The sequence below is a fragment of the Leucoraja erinacea genome, chromosome 13 (assembly GCF_028641065.1).
Source record: "Leucoraja erinacea ecotype New England chromosome 13, Leri_hhj_1, whole genome shotgun sequence".
NCBI classification, from domain to species: domain Eukaryota; kingdom Metazoa; phylum Chordata; class Chondrichthyes; order Rajiformes; family Rajidae; genus Leucoraja; species Leucoraja erinaceus.
Genome location: NC_073389.1, coordinates 40103959 through 40130318, shown reverse-complemented (window position 1 = coordinate 40130318; position 26360 = coordinate 40103959). Strand labels below are relative to the sequence as shown.

General features: G+C 40.5%; 1 protein-coding gene across 4 annotated transcripts in view; it reads right to left on the bottom strand.

The window, feature by feature from the left end:
- dcbld2 (discoidin, CUB and LCCL domain containing 2) overlaps positions 1–25611 on the bottom strand; it is a 79611-nt gene extending 54000 nt beyond the window's left edge. For 2 of the 4 annotated variants that reach the window (XR_008724474.1, XM_055645003.1), the window contains exons 1-3: positions 25350–25611; positions 13841–14068; positions 11192–11329 (exon numbers count right to left, since the gene is read on the bottom strand). Coding sequence is in view for 3 of the 4 variants with exons in the window: in XM_055645003.1 (XP_055500978.1) it covers positions 11192–11329; positions 13841–14068; positions 25350–25443 (460 nt within the window). In the remaining variant the exon portion in view is untranslated. The remainder of the gene's footprint in view (positions 1–11191; positions 11330–13840; positions 14069–25349) is intronic. The other 2 variants (XM_055645005.1, XM_055645004.1) reach the window with 2 other exon arrangements.
- Between the last annotated feature and the right edge of the window lie 749 nt (positions 25612–26360).

Genomic DNA, 26360 nt, shown 5'->3' with positions numbered 1-26360 from the left:
GGAGGTCGAGTGATCCCCGTACAGGGCCTGTCCCATCAGCATGCGACTGCATGCGGCGAGCGCGACCAAATTAGGAAGCGGGGGCCGCGCGGATGTCGTGTGATCCCGTACGAGTTGACGTGCAGTTCGAGCGAAGTCCGCGGGAAGTTCACGCTAAGCGTACGCCGTCAAGACGCTGCGTACGCCCGTCGAGGCGGTGCATACGGCCTCAATGCGGCTGCAGGCCGGCAGGCCATTGCCGCGCGGAATTTTTGAACAGTGTCAGTTTTTCAGAGCCCCGCGCAATGTCGGGACCAACTCCGCACAATTCCATACGGCTCCGGCGATCGAAGTGGGATCTAGCCACAATGCCACTTTCAAATGAGTATGTGCGTGCACCCCTCTGCTCTACACTCCTAAATCCTTACCTTTCACTATGAAAGTTCTGCCTTGGTTTATTTACATTCTTGGGTGCTTTGCAACAATCTGGTGCAGACTTGAGCTTCTAATTTTTTTTTTTGTCACTTCAATATATAAGGTGCAAAGGGCTGGTGCAAGTCATTCCATCAGAATGCTCATCAGTTCTCAACCAAAGTTCATCATAACCACATCAAGACAGATTATGCAAAAAATACCTACGCTAAAACATTATTTTTTCTCTCATTTCATTAGAGTTAGAATTCCAGCAATGGCAATGATTTAGTTATTTCAAACAATAGCTTTGAAACTGTTGATGCTTCTTCAACTTCTGCTAGTTGAGACACTGGTTCTTATGGGTTTATAGAGACAAGTTTGTTCCAATTAACATTTTCCACAGTGATGGCAATTCCCGACATCCTAACAAAGCAACACCCACTGAGGATTTGGCAGGCAAACCCTGGTGACTCCTCCGCTGGCCTTCAGCCAGTAAATTCACTGGACTAATGAACCTGCCTTCATACTCCACATTCTAATGCAACTGAATGCTAAAGGAACTCACAGTTCTGCTTTTCTATAGTGTGTGGTCATTCAAGAAAAACAAATATTTCCCAGCTTGACCTTCTTTCTCCTGAATGTGAATATGCATATCAACCCTCTCTTCCATAAGGATAGAAGAAAGAATGCATTCATAATTTTACACATTTTCTGCATACACAGCCAGGTCATTTTCTCACATTTGCCTTGTTGTATTCCATCCCTTCATTAATTTATGAAATATTAAGGTAACTGAGTGTAGGTCTACATTCAAATTATGACATTCTTGAAATTTAAATAATTCTACAGCTCTACGTTCTTTACTGTACTAAACCGACTTAAAACAACGCACTTCCTACACCTTAGCACCTATTAAGTTTTTGATAAAAAAGCAATACCCCATGACTTAGAAAACAATCATGTAGAAGTGAAACTCAATAAAGCCCTTATTTGTTTCTACAAAGGACCCACTGTCACGGGTGAAATTATTATGGGGAACAAGGAAATGGCAGAAGAGTTGAATAGGTACTTTGGACCTGTCTTCACTAAGGAAGACACAAACAATCTCCCAGATGTACTGGAGGACAGAGGATCTAAGGGGGTAGAGGAACAGAAATTAATTTTCATTAGGCGAGAAATAGTATTGGGTAGGCTAATGGGATTGAAGGATGATAAATCCCCTGGACCTGATGGTCTGCATCCCAGGGTCCTCAGGGGGGTGGCTCTAGAAATAGATTCAGGATCAGTTCCTGTGGATTGGAGGATAGCTAATGTCATCCCACTTTTCAAGAAAGGAGAGAGAAAACGGGGAATTACAGATCAGTTAGCCCGACTTCGGTGGTGGGAAAGATGCTGGAGTCAATTATTAAAGAGGTAATAATGGGGCATTTGGATAGCAGCAAAATGATTAGTCCAAGTCAACATGGATTTATGAAAAGGAAATCATGCTTGACTAATCTTCTGGAGTTTTTTGACGATGTGACAAGTAAAATGGATGAAGGGGTGCCATTGGAAGTAGTGTACCTAGACTTTCAGAAAGCCTTTGATAAAGTCCCGCTCGGGAGACTGGTGACTAAAATTAGAGCACATGGTATTGGGGGTAGGGTGTTGACATGGATAGAAAATTGGTTGGCAGACCGGAAGCAAAGAGTAGGAGTGAATGGGTCCTTTTCAGAATGGCAGGCAGTGGCGAGTGGAGTGCCGCAAGGCTCAGTGTTGGGGCCGCAACTGTTTACCATATATATTAATGATTTGGAAGAGGGAATTAGGAGCAACTCTAGCAAGTTTGCGGAAGACACAAAACTGGGTGGCAGTGTGAACTGTGAAGAGGATGTTAGGAGGTTGCAGGGTGACCTGGACAGGTTGAGTGAGTGGGATGATGTGTGGCAGATGCAGTATAATATAGATAAATGTGAAGTTATCCACTTTGGCGGCAAAAACAAGGGGGCAGATTATTATCTCAATGGGGTTAGGTTAGGTAAGGGGGAGGTGCAGCGAGACCTGGGCGTCCTTGTACACCGGTCACTGAAAGTTGGCTTCCAGGTACAGCAGGCACTGAAGAAAGCTAATGGAATGTTGGCCTTCATAACAAGAGGATTTCAGTATAAGAGTAAAGAGGTTCTTCTGCAGTTGTATGGGGCTCTGGTGAGACCACATCTGGAGTATTGTGTACAGTTTTGGTCTCCTAATTTGAGGAACGACATCCTTGTGATTGAGGCAGTGCAGCGTAGGTTCACGAGATTGATCCCTGGGATGGCAGGACTATCATATGAGGAAAGATTGAAAATACTAGGCTTGTAGTCACTGGAGTTTAGAAGGATGAGGGGGGGGGTTATAAAAACATATAAAAGTATAAAAGGACTAGACAAGCTAGATGCAGGAAAAATGTTCCCAATGTGGGGCGAGTCCAGAACCAGGGGCCACAGTCTTAGAATAAAGGGGAGGTCATTTAAGACCGAGGTGAGAAAAAAACCTTTTCACCCAGAGAGTTGTGAATTTATGGAATTCCCTGCCAGAGAGGGTAGTGGAGGCCAGGACACTGGATGGATTTAAGAGAGAGTTAGATAGAGCTCTAGGGGCTAGTGGAATCAAGGGATATGGAGAGAAGGCAGGCACGGGTTATTGATTGGGGACGATCAGCCTTGATCACAATGAATGGCGGTGTTGGCTCGAAGGGCCAAATGGCCTCCTCTGCATCTATTTTCTATGTTTCTATATCTGGCTAAGATTATTTCAAGGACACCTCTTTCCTTACCCATGTAATGCAAAGAATATTTCAGCTGGAAATTGGCTCATCCTTCCTGCGAAACAAACTGCAAATACAATAGACTATCTTGAACATAGAACAGCACACCATAGGAAAAGGCCCGGTGGCCCAATATAGTGAAGTATCAGGCCAAACCAACCTCTGGGCCCACAAGCTTTCACACAATTTATTTCCAATTCTCCATCAGTTGGAGTTACCCAAAAAAAAGAGGCAGGCAGAACAGCAGCAGTCAAATCATATCACTCTACTCTTCTCTGTACATCTACTTCAAGACCAGTCGTGAAAGGCTATGTGCGCAATATAGCAGATGAAAAAGCAATACGAAGATTAACGCAAACCTAGCAACCACAAATCATAGACTTATAATACAAAATACAAGTACACTTCATTTTATACACTGGTGCTTTATAAACCATACACAGTATAATTTAGTTTCCCAATAGAATAGCAACGGTATCATAGACCAAAATGATAAATTGAAGCATGCCAAATGAAAAGACAAGCAACCGATAATGCGAATGCAAGGTCAGACAGGGCTCCAAGATTACGCTGTTAATGGATGGGTTTATATCTTCTCATATTTCCTACCTACAGGGCAATGTCTGAGCGACTAAGATGTATTGCTGGCTGTGCTCATATTTCCTAAGTGCCAATCACAGTCTGACTGACATAATCCGATTGCTCTCAATGTGAAGCCTGACAATTGTACATAGACAAGTACATTTTTCAGTGACAGATGCCCCAAACTTGCAAATAAAAGATGCAAAGTAATGTTTGCAAAGTAAAGCATTAGGATGTACACCGAGTGAAAGCTTTGTATATATCCCACAGCAAGTAGAATATATTACAATCAAAATAAATTTCAATGCAACATACATCCCCCAAATTAACAAAGCTGCCGTTTCTGATATGCTCTCCTAGCAAGGCCCCCTTTACATTGTGTTATTCCAGTGAGGTTGGAACATGTATCCAAATTTGTAAAGGAATAAACAGTTGTGAAAAATGCATTTAAGTTTGCCCTATGAATTTCCTAGTGGGAAATGAGATTCAATGTACATGAGTTAATTACTACCTGCTGACATTTTACTGACGACAAAATAATTTTGAATGTCCAAGAGACCTAATTCCGCAGCCCTTCCCACAAGACAACGTCTAGCTCAGAACAATTCCCTCACCATTGGGGAAAACTACAGTTCAATGAACAATATTCGATCCTGACCTCTGGTTCTGTTTGTGTGGAATTTAATGCCTTCCATATTGTCTTCCTCCGGGTGCTCCGGTTTACTCCTAAACCCAGAGACGTAGGGATTTGCAAGTCAAATGGCCACTTTACACTATCCCTATTGTGTAGGTGAGTGTTATAATTTTGGTAGAGTTGATGGGCATGTATGAAGAGAATAAACTGGATGTTTGATGACCAGTGTGGACCAGGGGCTGGTTCCACGCTGCATAACTCCATAACCCTCGATAGTACTTTAGTTTAGTTTAGAGATACAGCACGAAAACAGGCTGTTTGGCCCACCGATACCCACATATTAACACTATCCTACACACACTAGGGACAATTTTTACATTTACCGAGCAAATTAATCTACATACCTGTACATAAGTCTTCAGAGTGTGGGAGGAAACTGAAGATCTTGGAGAAAATCCCAGCACGTCACGGGGAGAAAGCACAAACTACGTACAAACAGCGATTGTAGTTGGGATCGAACCTGGGTCTCTAGTGCTGCAAGCTCTATAAGGCAGCAACTTTACCGCTGTGCCACTGTGCCATACTCCTCCAGGACACAGAATATTGGAGTCTATGCACCACTCCAGTGAACTAACTAATCAACATTAATTTTAAAATAACAATGATCTTTGTAAGTGCCAAAAGGAAGCTTTAAACAGAGCAAATTTGAGCTTATACAAGAAAAACGTTGACAGGAAGGTTTGCATTGGGGGGAGGGGGGAGAGCTGCTGGAGGAACGCAGCAGATCAGGTAACGTCAGTGGAGGGAAATGGACAGTTAGCATTTCAGGTGGAGATCCTTCATTTAGACTATAGGTGTAGAGAGGAGATAGCCAATGGAAAGAGGCAGGGGAGCATGGGCAAAAGCAGCAAGCGAAAGGTAGTTGCATGCGAGGAGGGTTAATTGGCAGAAGGATTCAGTTAGGTGAGGGAAGGGTGGATATAGTGACAGAAGCTGGGAAGTAATAAGTGGAGACACTCCTGTGCCTTGCATTTGTCAAAGTTTTGGTTTAAATATTTCCATAATAAAGTATTTACCTAGCCTTTTATTTCATATTTACATGTTCCCAGCATATATGATCTGGCTGATCTCAGCTAAGTTGGCAGTAATGCTACAAAGATCTCATCATCCCTAATTGAAGGAAAATAATGGAAAACAATTATCCAGCAACCACAAATCCCCACCGGTCCAGATTATTATGATGCCCGCACAGTTAACTCAACCACAGGCCATCACAGCCTAGGCTGCCATGTTAAGAAGAAACATTTGGAAGAGACAGTGAAAGACCACAACGAAGGAGGTGAAACCAATTAAAAAGAACAAAAAAAACTGCAGTGGCCAAATAAAGTTTTAAATTGCAAGTAACAGAATAAAGCTGACTTTCTATCAATCGGTGGTGGCCAGTGCCATCTTCTATGCTGTAGTGTGCAGGGGTAGCAGGGTGAAGGACGTAGATCCCAATAGAATCAACAAGCTCATCAGGAAGGCTGGCTCCATCCTAAGAGTGGTTGGATTCATTGGAGGTGGTCTTGGAGGGGAGGATGCTCCTCAAACTTGCATTTTGGACGATACAGCTCTCTCCCTCCATGACACACTGGTCAACCTGACGACCACCTTCAGCAACAGACTGGTTCCACCAAGATGCAGCACAGAATACCACAGGAGATGCTTTTTCCCTATAGCTCTCAAACTGTACATATTCTCCACCTTCTGTCGTGGGGTAGACTGACTCCCCTTCCCTCGATCTTTGCACATCCCAAATCCTGAACTTTCCACTCGTCACTTTAATTACATGTTTCATGCATCTTGTTGTGTTTTATGACTGTTGGCAAAAAATTTCCCTCCTGGGATGCAAGCTTCTATCGTATTGTTTCATAAAATATAGAAAATACACAGCAAATCAGTTAGTAAAGTGCAGAGGTGCAGAATCAACTTGCTTTCATACAAGGTTGACAAAAATGCTGAAGAAACTCATTTCGTTGTCTCTGTACTGTACACTGACAATGACAATTAAAATTGAATCTGAATCTGAATCTGAATTGAGCATCTTTGGAGCGAAGGAAAAAGGCAAAGTTTTGGACTGAAACCCTTCTTCAGCATTTCATATACACTTCCTCACGACCTAAAAAAAATCCATAAGTACCTCACAGTTTATGAAATACATAGTCACAGTTATGGCACAAGACAACGTAAGATACAATTTCTGCACAGCAGGTTCCACAAACAGAAATTAGATTTTGGACTAAAATTTCTCTCATACCAATGCTGAGCTGAACACGGGAGGAGGAGAAGGGTTGATGAAGGATAAATGGAATGCCCTGATCTTCATATTTTATTAGGGCCTGCTGCATTCATCCGATTGGATAAATGGAGTGCCAAAGTAATGACTCGTATGAAAGATAAGATCTTCAACAGATTATTACATCCTAGATAGTTCACTGAAGAGTCATCTAGGTTACAATAGCAAAATAGCACAGAGACAAGAAATCTGAATGAAAATTGAAGATGCCCAAATTCCTTTGCAGATTGTATTTCTCGGTTCTTTAGGTCAAGTCTTTGCAATGATACACACAATGTTCTAACCAAAAGGCGAAATGCAACGGCTAAAATCTTGTGCTATGAGGATAGCCAAAACATGAACCAGTTTAATTCTTTCATATTAAATGTAAACAATAGAATGTTATTCCATTGTTGTTTTATATTAATGCTCTGGTAATTCAACGTTCTTTGCAAATACACATGCTGACATTTTTTTGAAAAGTCTTATTTTTCTTTATTACTTCATTCAAATGGAGACAAGACAAATAAAAAGGAAAGGATGTAGTGTGCTTTCTTGATTTGAGTGGTTATAGGTTTGCATCTGGAGCCACAGATTGTATACCATCTGTCAGGGTTTCTGCAGCTGTTAAGACATAAGTTGCTCAGACTCAATTTAGTTCCCAGTGGACATCAGCTCCAAACACTGCTGTTAAATATGCCGCAATTAGCACTAATAATACAGTTCAGCTCGGAGGTCACAGGACAGTCAATACAGGAAATGGGAAAGTCGCGGTGTTACTTCAGAGATTTCCTTCAAATGTCAAATCAATTTGCAGCTAAGTGGCCACAGACAACTCTATTACATTTAATGCCACAGATAGCAAAGTTTGATGCTATTAACGATTTCAAAGTGGAAGATTATTCTATTGGCTCACAAATCATCTTTCTGAAAAGCAGCAAATATTTATTGAGATCATGCACTTTTCTGCCTGCCAAAGCAATGAAGACTGGAATAAGCTGTGGAGAAAGTAGTTGAGGTTGGTATAACAACAACTTTTAAAAGAGATTTGGGCACATGGATAGGAAGAATTTAGAGGAATATAGGGCAAATGCAGGCAAAAGTGATTAGCTTACATAGGGCATCTTGGTTGGCATGGATGTTGAGCCAAAGGGCTTGTTTCTGTGCTGTATGACTAAGAATTAATTTAGCAACAGTGATAGCCTGATTTCCTCATGTATGGACATCTGCTTACGGATGCACCTAGGTGCTTAATGAAGCAAGATCTACTCAGACATAATTTGCACTGGTGTAGTTGGACATTCAGGAACACAACCAGCCACAAGTTAAAAGACTGGTGGCCACAGTTTGATGCCGAGCTATGTTTCTACCTGAAACTACTGCAGTACAGCCAGCCTAAAGGAAAGAGGTAGCGTGTTACAAGGAGTCAGGTGCTATCATTGCTGAAGTACATTGTGACCAGCTAAATAAAATACATTGCATGTTTTAAAGTACTTTTTATAGTTCTTTATTAAGCACTGTAGTCTTAAACATTCTACTGTAATGCCTTTTCAAGGGCATATATATTTTAAAATCACTTTGGATACAACTTCATTAAAAACTTCCCAAATTTTAGGTTAACGGAATTTAAATTTAAATTCCACAGCTCTTATGGTAGGAATTGAGAGATAGAGACAGAAGGAACTGCAGATACTGGTTTACAAAGAAAGGCACAAAGTCTGGAGTAACGCAGTGGATCAGGAAACATCTCAGGAGAACATGTTGTGGTGATGTTTCAGGCAAGGACCCTTCTGGTAGGAATTGATCTGGGGGTCTGGATTCTGGTCTGGTAACTTTCACAGCGTGGGGGGCAACAGATGGTCATCTCTATGTAAGAGTAGAGAAGTTTTGATTTTGATACTACTTTATAGGTTGCTGGTAAAATTGCACCAGGAGTACTATGAAAAATTCTAGTCCTTGTATTTAAAGAATGATATCCTTGCAATGGCGGCCCAGAGCAAAGTTGATTCCAGGGATGAAAGTGATGGCACTTGAAAGGGATGTAGTCTCATTGGTAAAGAACGAGAAGTGATTTAATGAATCATAAAAGATTCTGAGGGGGATTAACAAGCTGAATGATAAAGAGATGCCTCCTCTAGATCTTGGAGGTGTTTCAGGATAATGGATTGTCCAGTTCAGATGGAGGAGGCATTTGTTCTTTCTAGGTTGTGAATCTTTGGATTTTCTTACCCCATTGAACCATGCATGTGGACGTAGACAGATATTTAAACTACAAAGAAGGCAGGGGAGATGGGGTGAGAGCAGGAAGATATTGTTGAGGCCAAATTGGATTGACCATGATTTTATTGAATATGGAGCAGGCTAGAGAGGCTGGATCTTCAAACTGCTCTTATACAATCATAATTACAGACAAATCATGCTCCATGTTTCCCTGAATCTGCACACAAGCCCAATTTAAATACCTATCTTATAAACTATTGTAACGTCACTGAAGACATGTTCATTTAAAGGCTCCAATTCCAAGAGGTTCTTAAATCTTATTTGGTAATATCTTAAAAACTTAACCCAGAAAATCCTACTAGGCTGACCACTCATGATCAAGGTATTTAAGTTTTGAAAACAATGTTCTCTGAAGATTTAAAAATAAAAATAAATAAATAGATGTTTATTTTTTTTATTTTTTATTTTTATTTTTTTTAAAGGTAGGTGGATTGCATACACTACCTGGCAAGGGCTCGAGGATGTAGTTTGCCTGGAATGATTACTATGAACTTCATCCAACTTATTTGCAGTATCTTATAACACAAGCCAAACAATGCAATATAATGTGAAGAACAAGCTGATGCATTCCATTTTTGGATTGAAATATTCAGAGACTAGCATATAATGTCTCACTAGATGACTTATGAGAAGCCGAGAGATGTGGCAATTAGAAATGGGTGTGAAAGGAATTGGTGTCAATGAAGAAGTCCAGCTGGATCTCAGCAGCTGTGACTGTCCAACACAGCATGTAATTGTGGATATGATTACAGTGCAGGGGGAAGGCAACCGTTACATATTAGAATGTGATTTTGATGCCACATACTGTGTAATCTCAATTTGCCTTCAAGTACATTGTATTTCATGGTTAATTTTCATTGCCTCAAGATTTGATAATGCACTCTAACATAATTTAACAGCAACAAAACACTTCAGTGAAGCACCACAGGGATAAAAGCAGACTAGCAAAGAAAAGTATTGAAATAGTGAATGAAAATTGATATAGGGAATCTATATCTTTTACTATTTCCAATCACCGAAAATATTTACAAAAGTGAATGAAATTATTTATGTTTTTAATTTTAAATTGCAGCTGTTGGAAAACTGATATAAAAAACAAAAAATCCTGCAAATACTCAAGATATTCCTCCCCTCCCTACTCTGTTGCTGTTAAGTAACTTGATTTCTTGTTTTCAGTACGGAATTGAATGTTAACATTTTCTAATTCACAGATGCTGTCTGACCAGCTAAGTATTTTCAGAACTTAGTGCCTTTATAACAATTACGCCAAGGTAGACAAAAATGCTGGAGAAACTCAGTGGGTGACGCAGCATCTATGGAGCGAAGGAATAGATGACGTTTCGGGTCGAGACCCTTCTTCAAAAGAAGGGTCTCGACCCGAAACGTCACCTATTCCTTCGCTCCATAGGTGCTGCCTCACCCATTGAGTTTCTCCAGCATTTTTGTCTACCTTTGATTTTTCCAACATCTGCAGTTCTTTCTTAAACAATCAAGCCAAGCTCATTAGATTTGCTGAAGAATTACCAATATTTAAGAATGATTTGACACAATTCTTAGCTTTGAACCATTTCCACTCAACTATGAGTGCACGGTTGGCAGATGCAGAGAATGCATCTTTTTCACAACATGCAGAACTGAGTTACTACAAAATGGTTTCTCCATTTGCTTACAACAGTTGTAATGTACAACACTTTGAAGCATTTCATTGTGACAAGTAAGGCAATTATTATTATTCCTCCTCCTATCTAGATTTTGTCTATTTAATCCATTTCAATTTTAGTCCCGGCAGACTTTAGTTCCAAATGTAATCTCAAATTGCAAGATTGCTACTTATACATGAAAGCACTGCTATACATGATCCATTTAACAGCAGTTTATAATAAAGCATGTAGCAAAAGCTGCAATAAATAAATGTGTGTACTACCTCAGATCCTGTTCTTCCTCATAATACAAACCCATTAAGACAGGAACTCCACTAAAAACTGTCTGAAGTAATTTTTTTTTTTTTTTTAAATGCACGATTTTAATCTCACCATTCATTACATTTATTAATTCACTGAACTATGTCTTTGTCTGAAATCCTTTGTCTCGGAAAGACTGGAGATTTTGTCACAGAAGAACAGCGAGTTGACACAATAAATCTGTGAAATAGAAATGATATAAACAGGTAATACTGTAATATGAAATACACTGAACATACCTGATTTATTTGATGTAGAATATGACACAAGGAATCCTCGACCAGAGATGTGAATCCCACTCATAAACTGAACAGTGACTTCATTGCTCTCTGATTCTATAACCCTTTCCCGCTGAAATCCAGGTCCACAGTATTTACCTGGAAAATCAACAGATCAATGAAGATTTGCTAAACAGATTTGCATTACATTTTAAACAAAAGACAAAAATAAAAAGTTATCAATTAAGAATTTTCAATACAGTGTCTGATGAAGGGTTACAACCCAAAACGTCACCCATTATGTTTCTCCAGAGATGCTGCCTCACCTGCTGTGTTACTTTGGCATGTTGTGTCTATCTTCAGTATAAACCAGCATCTACAGTTCCTTCCTATACATTTTTCAATTATAGATGTAAATAACGATTAGAAATCAGTGTGGAAATTATAAATTGCTTTAGCCAACTTTTAAGTTAAAAAAAGAGTAAAATCTATAAGCTCAAGCTACAAATAAAAGTAAAATATGCAAGAGGTCACCAACATTTTCCACACCAACATTTCTCTCCCTCCATTTCCAAAGTTATTGACTTCCTTCTACATATTTCCGTCATCAGAGCTTTTAATTGATTCCAATCTCTCACCCAATAATACCTTCAAACAATCTGACTTCAGGACGAACACTGGCAGAGTATTAAAGTGGCCACCATAGAATTGATACCATTATACATCTTCTACCAAGGCACTGAGCATCAGCCAGGAGTAGTAAAATCAGCAGCTCAGTGTGAACGAGAATTGTAACTAAATCATTCCGATTATATGCCGTGATGCTATAATATGTTGTGCTTTTGCTGTGTTTAATAAGTTGTCAAATGATAACCTCAAAGTTTGCATTGAGTATACTTAGCTGAAATATTCAGGACATGCTGAACACACAATTATTGTTCCACATATTTAGACAATCTATGCAGTAAAATTATTGGCCAAATAATATCAAGACTGCTGCTGAAAAAGGCAATACCAGCTAGACTTTGGTCAATTTATGCAAGTCTACTCTTTGTACTTTAAATTATATTTTAAGAAAGGTAATTGTGTGCAGTTGACTGGAATTACTTGAATCAAAATATAGAATAACTCTAATATTTTGGGTACAAAACATTATTTTGTATTTCAAATCCCAATCTTACATGAAGAGGCAAGACCTTTCACAATCAAGAAAGCAATAAATTAAGCCCCCACTCTGTCCAAAAGACATCTTCCAATCAATAACTGGTACAGAAAACAATTTTTGCTAATGTTCTTGGTTAATGAATAGAAGAATACACTGAAAAAGTAAGGAAGTCATGATGAACCTTTGTAAAAAACACTGGGTCAGCATAAATGAGATAGTCACAAAATGCTGGTACAACTCCACAGGTCAGAAGCATCTCTGGAGAAAAGGAATAGGTGACGTTTCCGGTCTGAAGAAGGGTCTTGACCTGAAATGTCACCTATTCTTTTTTTTTTTTTTTTACAAATGCTGTATAATCCGCCGAGTTAATTCAGCTTTTTATGTCTATCTTTGGCTTAAATCAGCATCTGCAGTTCCTTCTTGCATAAATGGGATAGTGTCCAGTTCTGGGCACCAAACTGAAAACTTAAGGCTTTGGAGAGAGTGCAGAAGGGATTTACAAAAAATTCAGGTATGAGGAACTTTAAAATTATGAATAAACTAGAGAATCTGGGTTTGTTGGATTATAAACAGATTCAAAGAAATCTGATTTCCTTTAATCTGTTTATAATCCAACAAACCCAGATTCTCTAGTTTATTCATAATTTTAAAGTTCCTCATACCTGGATTTTTTGTAAATCACTTCTGCACTCTCTCCAAAGCCTTAATTTTCAATTTGCCATAGCATCAATAACCTGCGGACATAGTATGAAAAGATGATTGATGAAATAATCAGTGATGTTATTTTTTTGTTATGCAGTGACTGGTTCAGCCCCAGGAATGCACTGGCTGGGATATTTGATAGGATACTAGCATTGCAGTTTAACACGGCATTGCAAGGACCAGGTTCTCTCCGGCGTATCCAGCAATAGTGCTCCCGGGTCAACACTGCTGATTTTCCTGCAATGACCACAGCAGAACAAGTGATGTCAAAGAGAATGGACCTCCACATGGAATGCATGTCATGGGACTCACAAAAAGCACCCAGCCAAATTTCCAGATTGACACAAAATGACCCGTACATGCATTTATTGTATTTCATAATGAAAAGCAATCATTAACTGTATAATGCACGCAACTGAATTTCTAAGCAAATGCCTTTTAATCCTTTTTCGGCTTTCTTAAGAGTAAATTTGTAGGTAGGAACTGCAGATGCTCGCTTAAACCGAAGATAGACGGAAAATGCTGGAGTAACTCAGCAGGACAAGCAGCATCTCTGGAGAGAAGGAATGGGTGATGTTTCGGGTCGAGACTTCGGGTCTGAAGAAGGGCCTCAACCCGAAATGTCACCCATTCCTTCTCTCTAGAGATGCTGCCTGTCCCGCTGAGTTACTCCAGCTTTTTGTGTCTATCTTCTTTCTCAAGAGTAAAGCTGTTCAGGTCTCATAACTATTAAGCATGCCCTATACATACTGCAGATGTTACTCTTAGAATAGTCAAACAAGAATAGATTATGCTTTACTTACCAATTTCTCTTCGGCCTGGACCAATCCCATTGTAAAGTCGTAAGTAGCTCAAGTGACAAGAAGTAGAGTTTTCAATATCAAAGTCTCCAAATTTAAAAATAATTCTCTGACTGGGGTGTACACGGATCTCCCACTCACAAACAGTGTTGTTGGGATAAGTCTGTGGATAATTTATTGATGTAAATGTTCCACTCTCTGGACCAAGAACAGTGTGTCCACAGCCATCACCTGTAAAGAAAACAAAAAACAAAATGTTCATAAACAAATTACATATCACAGAAAATCAACACGGCAATATAGGCTCCCTCAATATATTGATATTTTATCAGATTTGAAGATCTTGGACGCAACTTAATGTTACTGGGAATTCAGCTTCATATAGTAAAGTATATGCAGCAATGGGTATTGGCTTCCCCATAACTGTGTGAAGTGCATTTGTTATACTTTAGACTTGCAGCACGGTGGCAGAGTTGTTGCCTTGCAGTAAACCTGTACTTTGGAGTGTAGGAGGAAAGTGGAGCAACCGGAGAAAAGCCATGTGGTCACAGGGAGAACATACGATCTCTATACAGACAGCACAGTCAGGATTAAACATGGTCTCTGGCACCGTAAAGCAACAACTCTACCGCTGTGCCGCCCAGGCAATTTTGAAAATCCATCGCTGATGTGGTGTCTATTAAATTATATCCTGGCTTCCCTAATACTACTTTCTCTTATTTTTGTACACAATGGAAAATCTTCTTTAGCAATCAATAATCTGCCATCTTGCTGCATACAGTCTACATTGTCGAAGGAGGTCTTCAACATGACATTTTTTTTAAAACTCTTCTAAATTCGCCAATTAGGTCACCACAGTGGGACAGCCCCTTTAGGAGGCAATTAAACACACCTGAGCAATTACAAACGCCTGTGAAGCCATGTGTCCCAAACATTATGGTGCATTGTGCTGTATTATTATAAGAATGGAAAATGCTTGGGATGCAGGCAGATACCCAGCAACTCATGACGTCATGAATCGCAGACTTCAAGCAGTCATTGCCTGCAAAGGATATGCAACAAAATACTAAACATGACTACTTTCATTTACATTACATTGCTGTGTCCCAAACCTTATGATGCCCTGAAATGAGGGGACTATGTATAAACACTGCTGTAATTTCTACATGGTGAAACCAAAATGTTTAAAAATGGCCTTTATTAAAATCTGACAATGTGCACTTTAACCACATGTGATTTTTTTTTCTATTACAAATCTCAAATTGTGGAGTACAGAGGCAAATAAATAAATGATGGAACTTTGTCCCAAACATTATGGAGGGCACTGTAATAACACAAGAGGCAGGGTGGGAAGAAGAAGCCCAGATAACTATGAGAATCAGTACGTTTGTAGTAAACGTCAGTTGATAGTCTGTCCCTTGTGATAGTCCAAGTTAATTTGCAGGCAGAATGGAAGTTAGCTGTAAAATTAACTAAATCAACGAGTTCAATAAATATTGAATGTACAGACCGGCACCGAGTGGATTAAGAGCGTTACATTGTTTTCTTTCATATAGATCTTTTTTTATTATGAATAAAGTTTATTTTTGAAATAGAAAGTTACTGTCTTCACCAGTTATCTCATCAAATAATTACTTGATGTCAACTTTTAACTCTGCAGTTGGGGATTGTGACACCAATTACAAATCTTATGAAAATCGTACAACGTTGCTTAACAACTGTGGGAAAAGCTTCGTATTTTCAAGCAATGTCTATTCTGTTGCTGGTTTCTGGAGACAAGTGGGTCACGCGTCTCATCCAACGAGTTGAATAGCTGAGTCTCCAAAAATGATGTCAGCTGCAGTGTATTCCACTCAATTTGATAAAAATAATATATTTAATAAAATGCCGCAGGCTGTTTAGTAAGCCGTTTGTGGTGGTATGGAACAGTTTAACAGTACTTCATAGATATTTTATATGGATGACTTTAATATAATTGTTACTGGGTATGTTCCAGTTGGAATGATGTTTAAGGCAGATATTTATTCCACCCCAAATTTTGAACACAACCCATATGAAGCAAAGGGATAAACCTCTGTTAACCAGAAGGAAAAAACATGATTATTATTTTGGAACAGCAATAGGCAAATTTTGTGCTGCACCTTCCTCCTCACGGAGGTTTCTGCAGGCATGTTGATTTATTGTGGCATTGCAGATTCTCCCCCCTCCCTCTGTATCAATGGAAAAGTTGGCTGGTGCGCAAAGCAGATAGCTAGATTTTTAAATCAGGATTAAACAATAACAATGCCCATTTTTAGAAGTAGTAGAAAGTTCTAAGGAGCTTCACAGGACAAATACCGAGTCAAATTGGATAACATAAAACAGAAGTACTATTACGACAGGTTGATCAAAACGATTGGTCAAAAATAACTCATCTTTTAAAGCACCTTGGAAGTTACATAAACAAGATTAGGGGTGGGATTTTCAGATCGATGGGACCATGCAGTTGAGAGGTTATTTACCTATGAAGGAACAAATGAAATTTGGGCCAGACAAATAACAGTGAATATAGTGGCTGCAGGGCCCCAAGTAGTTTCTGAGGAGGAGGGAGACACTAGAAGGGATTTGAACAAGGATCTTTTTTTTTTAAATCTGAGAATATATGCAGTAAGTATAATGGTCGTGGCAATGCAGACTTGATGTGAACAAATGGGGAGGCACAGGGGCGCAGTGGTAGAGATGCCACCTTGCAGCACCAGAGATCCAGGTTCGATCCTGGTGTGTGTGTTGTCTGTATGGAGTTTGTACGTTATCCCTGTGACCGCGTGGGTTTTCTTCCTGTGCTCCGGTTTCCTCCCACACTCCAAAGGCATACAGGTTTGTAGGTTAATTGGCTTCAGTGAAAATTGTAAATTGTTCCTAATATGTAGGATAGTGCCTAAATTGTCCCTAATATATAGGATGTAACATAGGGTGATCGCTGGTCGGCACAAACTCAGTGGGCCGAAGGGCCTGTTTCTGCACTGTATCTCTCAGGTACAATGTAAAGTCTAAACAGGCATTTACACGAGTACGACTAGGCAGGGTAGATGGCCAACCACGAGAGTACTGAAATAATGGATAACAAGGCAGCAATGAGTTTTAGAGGAAGACTAGATAATTAGACCAACTGGCAGTCCAGCTGCGGGAGAACTCAGTAGAAACATTTTAACATTATTGCCCCATTTCGCAGTGACTAAAGAAACCATCTGGATCATTGACACACTTTGCACATTCCTCTTCTGTGCCCTGGATTTGCTCTCTTCAGATAACATGCTCAGCCTACCTTCCTCATAACTCTGTTCCTCTCTGTGCATAGCCTGGCCTGCTGCATGTGCTTGAAATGGATGTTCAGCATCTCTTCAGTTCATTCCTTTATCATAGCTATCTTGTCTGTTTCTCATAGCCCAATATACATTACCAAAGAATAATGGATGGAACTGCAAGACGTTGCCTCACTCATGGCTTTAAATAAATATAACATGTTGGGACTTTGTTCCCTTTAGCAGATTCAGACTTTAGTATGTGCTTAGATCATAGTAGATTTTATCTCCAAGCAATCAGATTTTGAACATCAAGTAACTCCGAAAAATACTCCTACATATTTCTATACCACAGCGCACAATAGATATTTTTGATCCTACTGAATGTTTTGTGACCACTTGCTGGCAACAAGCATGACCCAGGACTCAGGGCAGATCAGTTTATTGTCATGTACAGCAGGGTGTAATGAAATCCTTGCTCACATGAAGCTCAGTGTACAGCTAAATAACAAAAAAAATGCAAAACAGCAGAATGGTGCCAGGGTTAAGTGCAAAATCTAAATAGTGGAACAAATTAAAGTACAATAATGGAATAACCAAATGCAATAGAGCTGGCGCCTCATTGCCTGTCATATTAACTTTCCATTTTACTCCCACTCTGATCTCTGTCCTCTCGCAGTACTCTGTTCCAAAGTCGATCAACAAAAGCCCCAACGGAGAACATCTCATCTTCCAAACAGCTGTGTATCCGTCTGCCAAACTTAACTAAGTTCAACAATTTCATATAATGAGCAAAACCAGAATTTTGATTCTGGATTTCCAGTATTTCCTCCACAGTCCACCACTAATTTCAGACTATTCGGCATTGACATCATGTAGGCTAATTGACTGCTGTACATTGCCCTAAGGTGGTACAATCCAATGGGAGTTAATGGTAATGTTGGGACAATCATAACATTGCAGTAGAGCTAGTCTTATTTACACATTTAACAATATCCCTCATTAGCAATGCAATGCACATGCTGTATTCAAAATGATGCTTCATCCTCTCCGTAATTGGTAAACTTAAAATATTGTCCCAAATCCAACTCTTTTGCTAGATGTGTAGGAAGGAACTGCAGATGCTGGTTTAAACCAATGATAGACACAAAAAACTGGGGTAACAGCGGGACAGGCAGCATCTCTGGAGAGATGGAATGTGTGACGTTTCGGGTCGAGACCCTTCTTTAGACTGTTTGGGGATAAGGGAAACGGGAGATATGGACGTTGATGTAGAGAGATAAAAAACAATTGTGTTAGATGGCCAGATTGGCTTGATTTTTGTTTTAAAAGCTGATGCCTTTTACACCATCCTAGTGACAGCCAACCAGAAGCCTTGGATGAACCAGGAGGTCCACAATCTGAGGACCAGACCTCAGGCATTCATGCCTAGTGACAGATTCATACAATACATCCAGGTAATATAGGGTCATCAAAGAGGCTACAAGGGAATTTCACTCTAAATTGGAGGTAGAGACGGAATTTTTGCAGCTATGGCAAGGCAAAGCCAAGTGGCAGCTCAAGTGACAGTGAGTATTCACTTCCAGATGCGGTCCATGCACGGATGTGCCTTCTCAGGACCTCCATAGCTCCAAAGGTATTGCAATCCCAGTCACCGAGGCGGACCTCAGAAGATCATTCAGGAGGGTGAACCCTTGGAAAGCATCTGGATCCAATGTTGTTGCATTTGCAAAACCCGCACTGAGTTTTTGGGGAGAAGGCAGGCACAGGTTATTGATAGGGAACGATCAGCCATGATCACAATGCTTGGTGGTGCTGGCTCGAAGGGCCGAATGGCCTCTTCCTGCACCTATTTTCTATGTTTCTATGGAAGAATGTACAAATAACTTGGGGCAGCACAGTGGTGCAACCGGTAGAGCTGCTGTCTCACAGTCCAGAGATCCAGGTTCAATCCAAAACTCGGACGCTGTTGGTGTGCAGTTTACATGTTCTCCCTGTGATTGAGTGAGTTTCCACCCGGATGTTCCAGATTCCCCCCCCCCCCCCCCCCCGTCCCAAAGATGTGCAGGTTTGTATGTTAATTGGCCGCTGTAAATTGCCCCTAATGTGTAGGGAGCGGACCCGAGAGTGAGATAACAAGAACTAATGTGAACAGGTGATCGAAGGTCGATGTGGACTCGGTGGGCCGAAAACTCTGTTCCCATGCGGTATCACTAAATTAAACCTCTGCTTACAATTCCCATTTTGGGCTGAAATGGAACAAGCATTATATAAAAAAGCAGCAATATACTTAAAATGCAAAGTGAATTTCACGAGACTTGTTTGTAAAATAATTATTTTCTATTAATTAGCCCATTTTCCAGAGATTTGTGTTTATATGCCAAATAAATGACTTCAAGGATAGAGTCATCTGGGTGGGGAAGAAATACTGAAGCCAGTAAAATATCAAACTGAGCAGCTCTTCCTACAGTAAAGATAGTTAAACTAATCTTAACATTTTTGAGCTTGATATCATATATTAATATGCCCTGGGCAATCAGCAACAATCTCTGATCATCGCAAGGACATTGAAATTAACAAGAGCAGGAACAATGTCTCAGGCTAAATGACGAGCAACAAGGTGTCGTATCAGATGATAGACAAACCAATAATGTGGAACTACAGATATTTTAATAGGTTTCAATCTATCTTTCTATTCCACCTGCTGCTCATGGTTTGTTGATTTGCATACTCCTGACTTTATCCAAGACTTTAGACCCAAAGAGCTGAAGTAACTCAGCGGGTCATGCAGCATCTCTGGTGATAAAGGATTGGTGACGTTTTGGGTCGCAACCCTTCCTCAGACTCAAGTCTTACTTGATTTCCCTGGTGACTAAAAACTTGATTTATGGTGAATACAATTATTTATACCAATCAAACGTTTTTTAATAACGAATTGCCAAGTGTTTTTTGCCATCTAAACATTTGTTACTGCTTCTGACACAGCCATACCCTTAACATTGTGACATTTAATTTGCTCAAAAGGTCTAAGTGATGCAGTATTTAATGGTACGAATTTGGTGAGATGCAGCTGAAGGATTTAACTGGCTCTAGTATACAAAATATACAAGAACAAAACAATTTCAATGCAAGTTACATTTGACATTCACTCCACATAAAATTTAAGATTTTAATTCTCATCTGGTTTATTGAGTTTCCTCTCAACATCCAAAATGTATTTAAAGCATTTTACACTGTTTTCCTCTGCAGCATAAAAAAAGTTTCTGATAAGTATAAATTAGAGATAGGGTTGCTGAATTATTATATTTTCTGGCATAAAAATCCAGAATTGTCTTTATTTTATGTCTAAGTTCACAATCAACTCAGAAACATGGAACAATGACCCCGACATTAACCTTTCACAAAAATCGTGTTTCTCAAAGTTATTATCTTTTCTCGCTAAAATCCCTATGCCAGAACCTAACATCCTGCTCACTCCCACCAATTCACATCACCCACACTTTCTCTTTTGTGCCCGATTTTAGAATATATTCTCTTGCTTATAGCAACCTGCAATACAAAGTAACATGAAAATTAAACCTAGTGAGACAGTAATGAAATGAAAAAATGAAATGATTCAATTTATTGTCATTGTCAGTGTACAGTACAGAGACAACGAAATGCATTTTTAGCATCTCCCTTGAAAGGGAGACACAGGGCGTCGCGGTGTGCCCGCGCCTGCCGCCGTGAATTACTTGCTCTCCAATTACAGAAAATTGTGGGCCAATGTACATACAGATTTTTCAAATGTGTTAGAAAATGAAACTGCTGGAATGCAATGCTCAATTTAATTACTTTTCAATATAGTTAGCCACTGAGTTAATTATGCTTGCAATTTAAAGACTGCACAATGGAATTGGAATGCAGCTGTTTGCTCAGCTCTTTCAAAACAGCATGTTGGAGACAGGAGTAACATAGAGCAGACTTCAAGGATATGAATTTAAATGTATACTTGCCACTCAAGTGTTGTGGCACTGAACTAATTTTATTTTAAAGCAGCTTTAAAAAAATAAATAAATCAGTGATTTATTTTAAATTGGCTAAGAAGGAACTGCAGGGCTGGAAAATCGAAGGGTAGACAAAAATGCTGGAGAAACTCAGCAGGTGAGGCAGCATCTATGGAGCGAAGGAAATAGGCGACATTTCGGATAGAGACCCTTCTTCAGAATGATGTGGGGGTGGGGCGGGAAGAAGAAAGGAAGAGGTGGAGACAGTGGACTGTGGGAGAGCTGGGAGGGGGAGGGGAAAGAAGGAGAAAGCAAGAACAACCTGAAATTGGAGAAGTCAATGTTCATACCGCTGGGGTGTAAACTACCCAAGCGAAATATGAGGTGCTACTCCTCCAATTTACGGTGGGCCTCACTCTGGCCATGGAGGAGGCCCAGGACAGAAAGGTCGTATTCAGAATGGGAGGGGGAGTTGAAGTGCTGAGCCACCGGGAGGTCAGGTTGGTCATTGCGAACCGAGCAGAGGTGTTGGGCGAAGCGATCGCCAAGCCTACGCTTGGTCTCACTGATGTAGAGCAGCTGACACCTAGAGCAGCGGATGCAACAGATGAGGTTGGAGGAGGTGCAGGTGAACCTCTGCCGCACCTGGAAAGACTGCTTGGGTCCTTGAATGGAGTCAAGCGTGGAGGTAAAGCGACAAGTGTAGCATTTCCTGCAGTTGCAAGGGAAAGTGCCAGGAGAGGGGGCGGTTTGGGTGGGAAGGGATGAATTGACCAGGGAGTTACGGAGAAAGCCGTCTCTACGGAAAGGGGAGGAGATGGGAAGATGTGGCCAGTGGTGGGCTCCCGTTGGAGGTGGCGAAAATGGTGGAGGATTATTTATTGTACGTGACGTCTGGTAGGGTGGAAGGTGAGGACATGGGGGACTCTGCCCTTGTTACAAGTGGGGGGGGGGGGGGGATGAGGAGTGAGAGCAGATCTACGGGGGTATAGAAGAGACCCTGGTGAGAGCCTCATCTATAGTAGAAGAGGGGAACACCTGTTCCCTAAAGAATGAGGACATCTCCGATGCCCTGGTTTGGAACACCTCATCCTGGGTGCAGATGCGGCGTAGACGGAGGAATTGGGAGTAGGCAATGGAGTCCTTACAGGAAGCAGGGTGGGAAGAAGTGTAGTCCAGATAGCCATGGGAGTCAGTGGGTTTATAGTAGATGTCGGTCAGTAGTCTGTCACCTGCGATGGAGATTGTGAGGTCCACAAACTTTAGGGAGGTGTCGGAAATGGTCCAGGTGTATTTGAGTACCAGATGGAAGTTAGTGGTGAAATGGATGAAGTCAGTGAGTTCTGCATGGGTGCAGGAGGTAGCACTGATGTAGTGGAGGTAGAGTTCGGGGATAGGGCCATGGTACGCCACGAACATTTTAAATTATCAGACCGTTTGCAAAAAGCAATTGACATTACAGTGGGTGAAATTGGCAGGGTTTTCTGAATTGCTATCTCCTGCCATTTCTTGGCCTCCAAATCCAGACTCACAAAACAAGTATGGAACTCAAAAGATTCAAAAGATGATGTCAAAAGATTTTTGTTGTTCGTAAATATGCAAGTTCCAGTTTAATTTGACTGCAGCACAGTTGAGCAGATGTATATATGTGGATTCTGCTGAAAATTTGCATTAATGTCTACACATCGGCTGTAATACAAGGTGGTCAAAAACAGTAATAGAGGTTAACTTTTTATGGTGTGATGCACACAGGTGTGTCAATGGTGCAGTAATACTGATCCAGCTGACTGGTTGTAATACTGATCCAGATAGGTTGAGCATTAAGGAGTTGTCTTTTAGAGAGGTGAGCATTAGTTTGATGGACCTAAATAAGCCATAGTGTAACTAACCATCAGCTGAATGAGAGTCTGAGTGTGGCAAGAGCAACTGATCCCATGTTACAAATAAGTGGATAGGTGAAAAAATGGAATACAAAATAAAATATTTATGTCTACAGTGCCCTCCATAATGTTTGGAACAAGGACCCATCATTTATTTATGTGCCTCTGTATTTCACAATTTAAGATTTGAAATTTAAAAAAAAAATTGCATGGGGTTAAAGTGCACATTGTCAGATTTTGATAAAGGCCATTTCTATACATTTTGGTTTCACCATGTAGACATTTCAGTAGTGTTTATACATAGTCCCCCCCATTGCAGCACACCATAATGTTTGGGACACGGCAATACCATGTAAATGAAAGTAGTCATGTTTAGCATTTTGTTGCAAATCCTTTGCAGGCAATGACTGCTTGAAGTCTGCAATTCATGGATATCACCAGTTGCTGGGTGTCTTCTCCGGTGATGATTTGCCAGGTCTGTATTGCAGCCATATCTTAGCTTATGCTTGTTTTGGGGGGCTAGTCCCCTTCAGTTCTCGGGGGGGGGGGGTGAAACCAAAATGTATAAAAATACCCTTTAATAAAATCTGACAATGTGCACTTTAACCAAAGTGCTTTATTTTTCTATTCCAAATCTCAAATTGTGGAGTGCAGAGGCAAATAAATAAATGATGGGTCTTTGTCCCAAACATTATGGAGGGCACTGTATGTGGCAACTTTCACAATCCAAACACACCTCACTTCCAAAGATGCAGTCATTGTGTGAAATACAAAGACTAATACAAATGCTCTTTATTTGTGACATTGATTAAGACATAAATTATAGCCAGGAAATAGTGCTCGGGAGGGGGAGGGGAAGAGCTCTTCTTCAAAGAGCACTGTTTGATCTTTTCTGCCTGCTTGAGGAGGTATTTGGGGCTTTAATTAAGCATGTCATCTAGAAGTAAACAACACAGGTTTTTTTTTAAATCTGAAACTTTAATTTTCTCATACAGGCAGCCTGACTGTTGAGTGTTTCCAGGATTAGCATTTTTATTTCAGATTTCCAGCATATGCGTATTTTGACTTAAGTATCAGGCCAAATTCTCTGCTTAAGTCTTTGAAATGGAAATTTGAATCAATGCCCCCTCTGACTCAACAGTGACTGTACTACTAATCAAGTCACAGCTGCTAGCTATGGTCAAATGTAGGAATGAAGATTGGAAAACTAGAGTCAGGAGGGAAGCTTTAGTATATTGGACTGAACATGGGGAGTTGGAAAAGGGAATTAATAACAATGTAGAAGTTAAGTTAATGGAACAATTGGAGACACTAGGAGAGCATATAATATGATCCTTTTTAACATTTTTGTTTATTACAAAAAGTTACCCTGCAACTAAATAGTAAAGATATATCTCATTTTTTATTGTACAAGTAAATACTGTCATTTAATGACATACATATTGCTGGTTCTTGGCCATAAATCCACTGAAAGTATATTTGGGATTTAATTTAAACTGATACTCTATTTTAGCAGAATTCAAGCAAACATTTATATTAGGACTACACATGTTGAAAAATATCTGGGAGTGTTATTTAATCACTGTTTGACAATGCATTCATTCCCTTAACCCCCCTCAAATGAAAATATATTTATATACATGGTTCTTTACTTCGGCTTCAGGGTTTCAAGAAGCTGGTTTGTTCACGATCAAAAAAGTACTACTTATTTACAAAACGTAGGAAACAAAGAAACCCGAAACGTCACCTGATCGTATGTTCTCCAAAGATGCTGCCTGACCTGCTGAGTTAATCCCAACACTTTGTGTCCTTTTTTACTACACAATTGAAATTCTGGAAATCTTGCTCAAAGTGAAAAACTGTTTTCTAGAGTTGGTGCACTGAGTGTGACACCGTTGAAACGGGAAAGTAGGTACAGATAAACTGAAGTTAGCTTTGACCAATTATTAACATGACGGCTACAATCCTTAAAAAGCCGCCGTTCAGACATAACACACCTCCACCATCTAACCAGTTAACCAGCTTACTAAATTGATTGAAGCAAAAAGCTTGACAACTGGAAAGAGAAAATTGGCCTGTAGGCCACAGAAAGAAAACAGATCCTACCACTTTAAATCTTCAATGGAACCCCATCCCCCATCACAAGCTTTAGCTAAATCTTCAACTATTCCAGAAAAGATCACTCCACTGTTTCACTGAAGGAGGTGGAGGGGGTGAGTGTAGAAATACCGAACACTTTGTAAAGAGTACAAACTACACTCAAGTGAAGTCAAACAAAACTCCTCAATAGCCCACCTCGAGTGGAAAACTATGGGAGGGAGAGGGGCCGAGAGTTTTACACTCGCTGGCTCTGTGTGCGACTCACCTTTCTGGCCGATCGCGCTGCTCAACGTCGCAATCAAGCAGAGAAAGATGCCGGTCTTTCTGGTGTGTTTTCCTCTCACGGTGCCAGCCTCCATGCCGAGAGGGGAAAGGAAGGCATAATGCGGCGGAGTCGTTGGGCGATCGCGCTGCGGCTGCCTGCTCTTTCTCTCTCTCTTCCCCTAGCTTCACACACACACTCACTCACTCACTTCTCAATCACTTTCAATCAAGGATCTTTGCTTTCAATCACTGGTCAACCACTTCCTCCGCTTCCGCCCATCCCACAATGCAGTCCGTATTGCTGGACACACTCCTCCAGCCTGGACACTGCGAGCCTCCCCCCACCCCCCTCTTCCCCTCCCTCCCTCCCTCCCAACCCCGACACAGTGTAGCCGCCCTCCCGCACCCTCGCCTGGTCACTGCGCGCTTGCCCTCATCCTCTCCCTTCTCACTCCCGCTCCTTTACTGCATGCTCCCTGATGATCTGTACAGGGTCACATCTGTACTCGCCTTTTCTCCGCACTTCGGGGACTACGGCAGAAATGACCTGCAATTAATGTCAAGAGTGTTTTATTGTCACATGTCCCAGATAGCACAATGATCAGGCAGCAGCTATGTAGCGAGAATCCGTGTTAATGTCCGAAACAATAGCTCTCTTTCTCTTCATTGAAGTTTTTTTATCCACTGTTTTCTGTTTTTTTTTTTTAAATTTCAGTTACTTATTTAAAGCAACGTGAATGGTTTTATAAAGAGCACAAAGAATGACATATGTTGGAATCTTAAGCAAAACTCGAAGCGCTGGAGTAATTCGACGGGTCAGGCAGCATCTGTGAAGGGAATGTACAGGCGATGTTTCAGGTCGTGACCCTTCTTCACATTGACTAGAGGGGGGGAGCTGGAAACGAGTGGGACAAGACCTAGCAATGTAAATGTTTTATAATATTTGAGGTGATCAATTGATGGTCAGTGTTTAATTGTCATCTGTACCAAATGGAACAATGGAATTCTTACT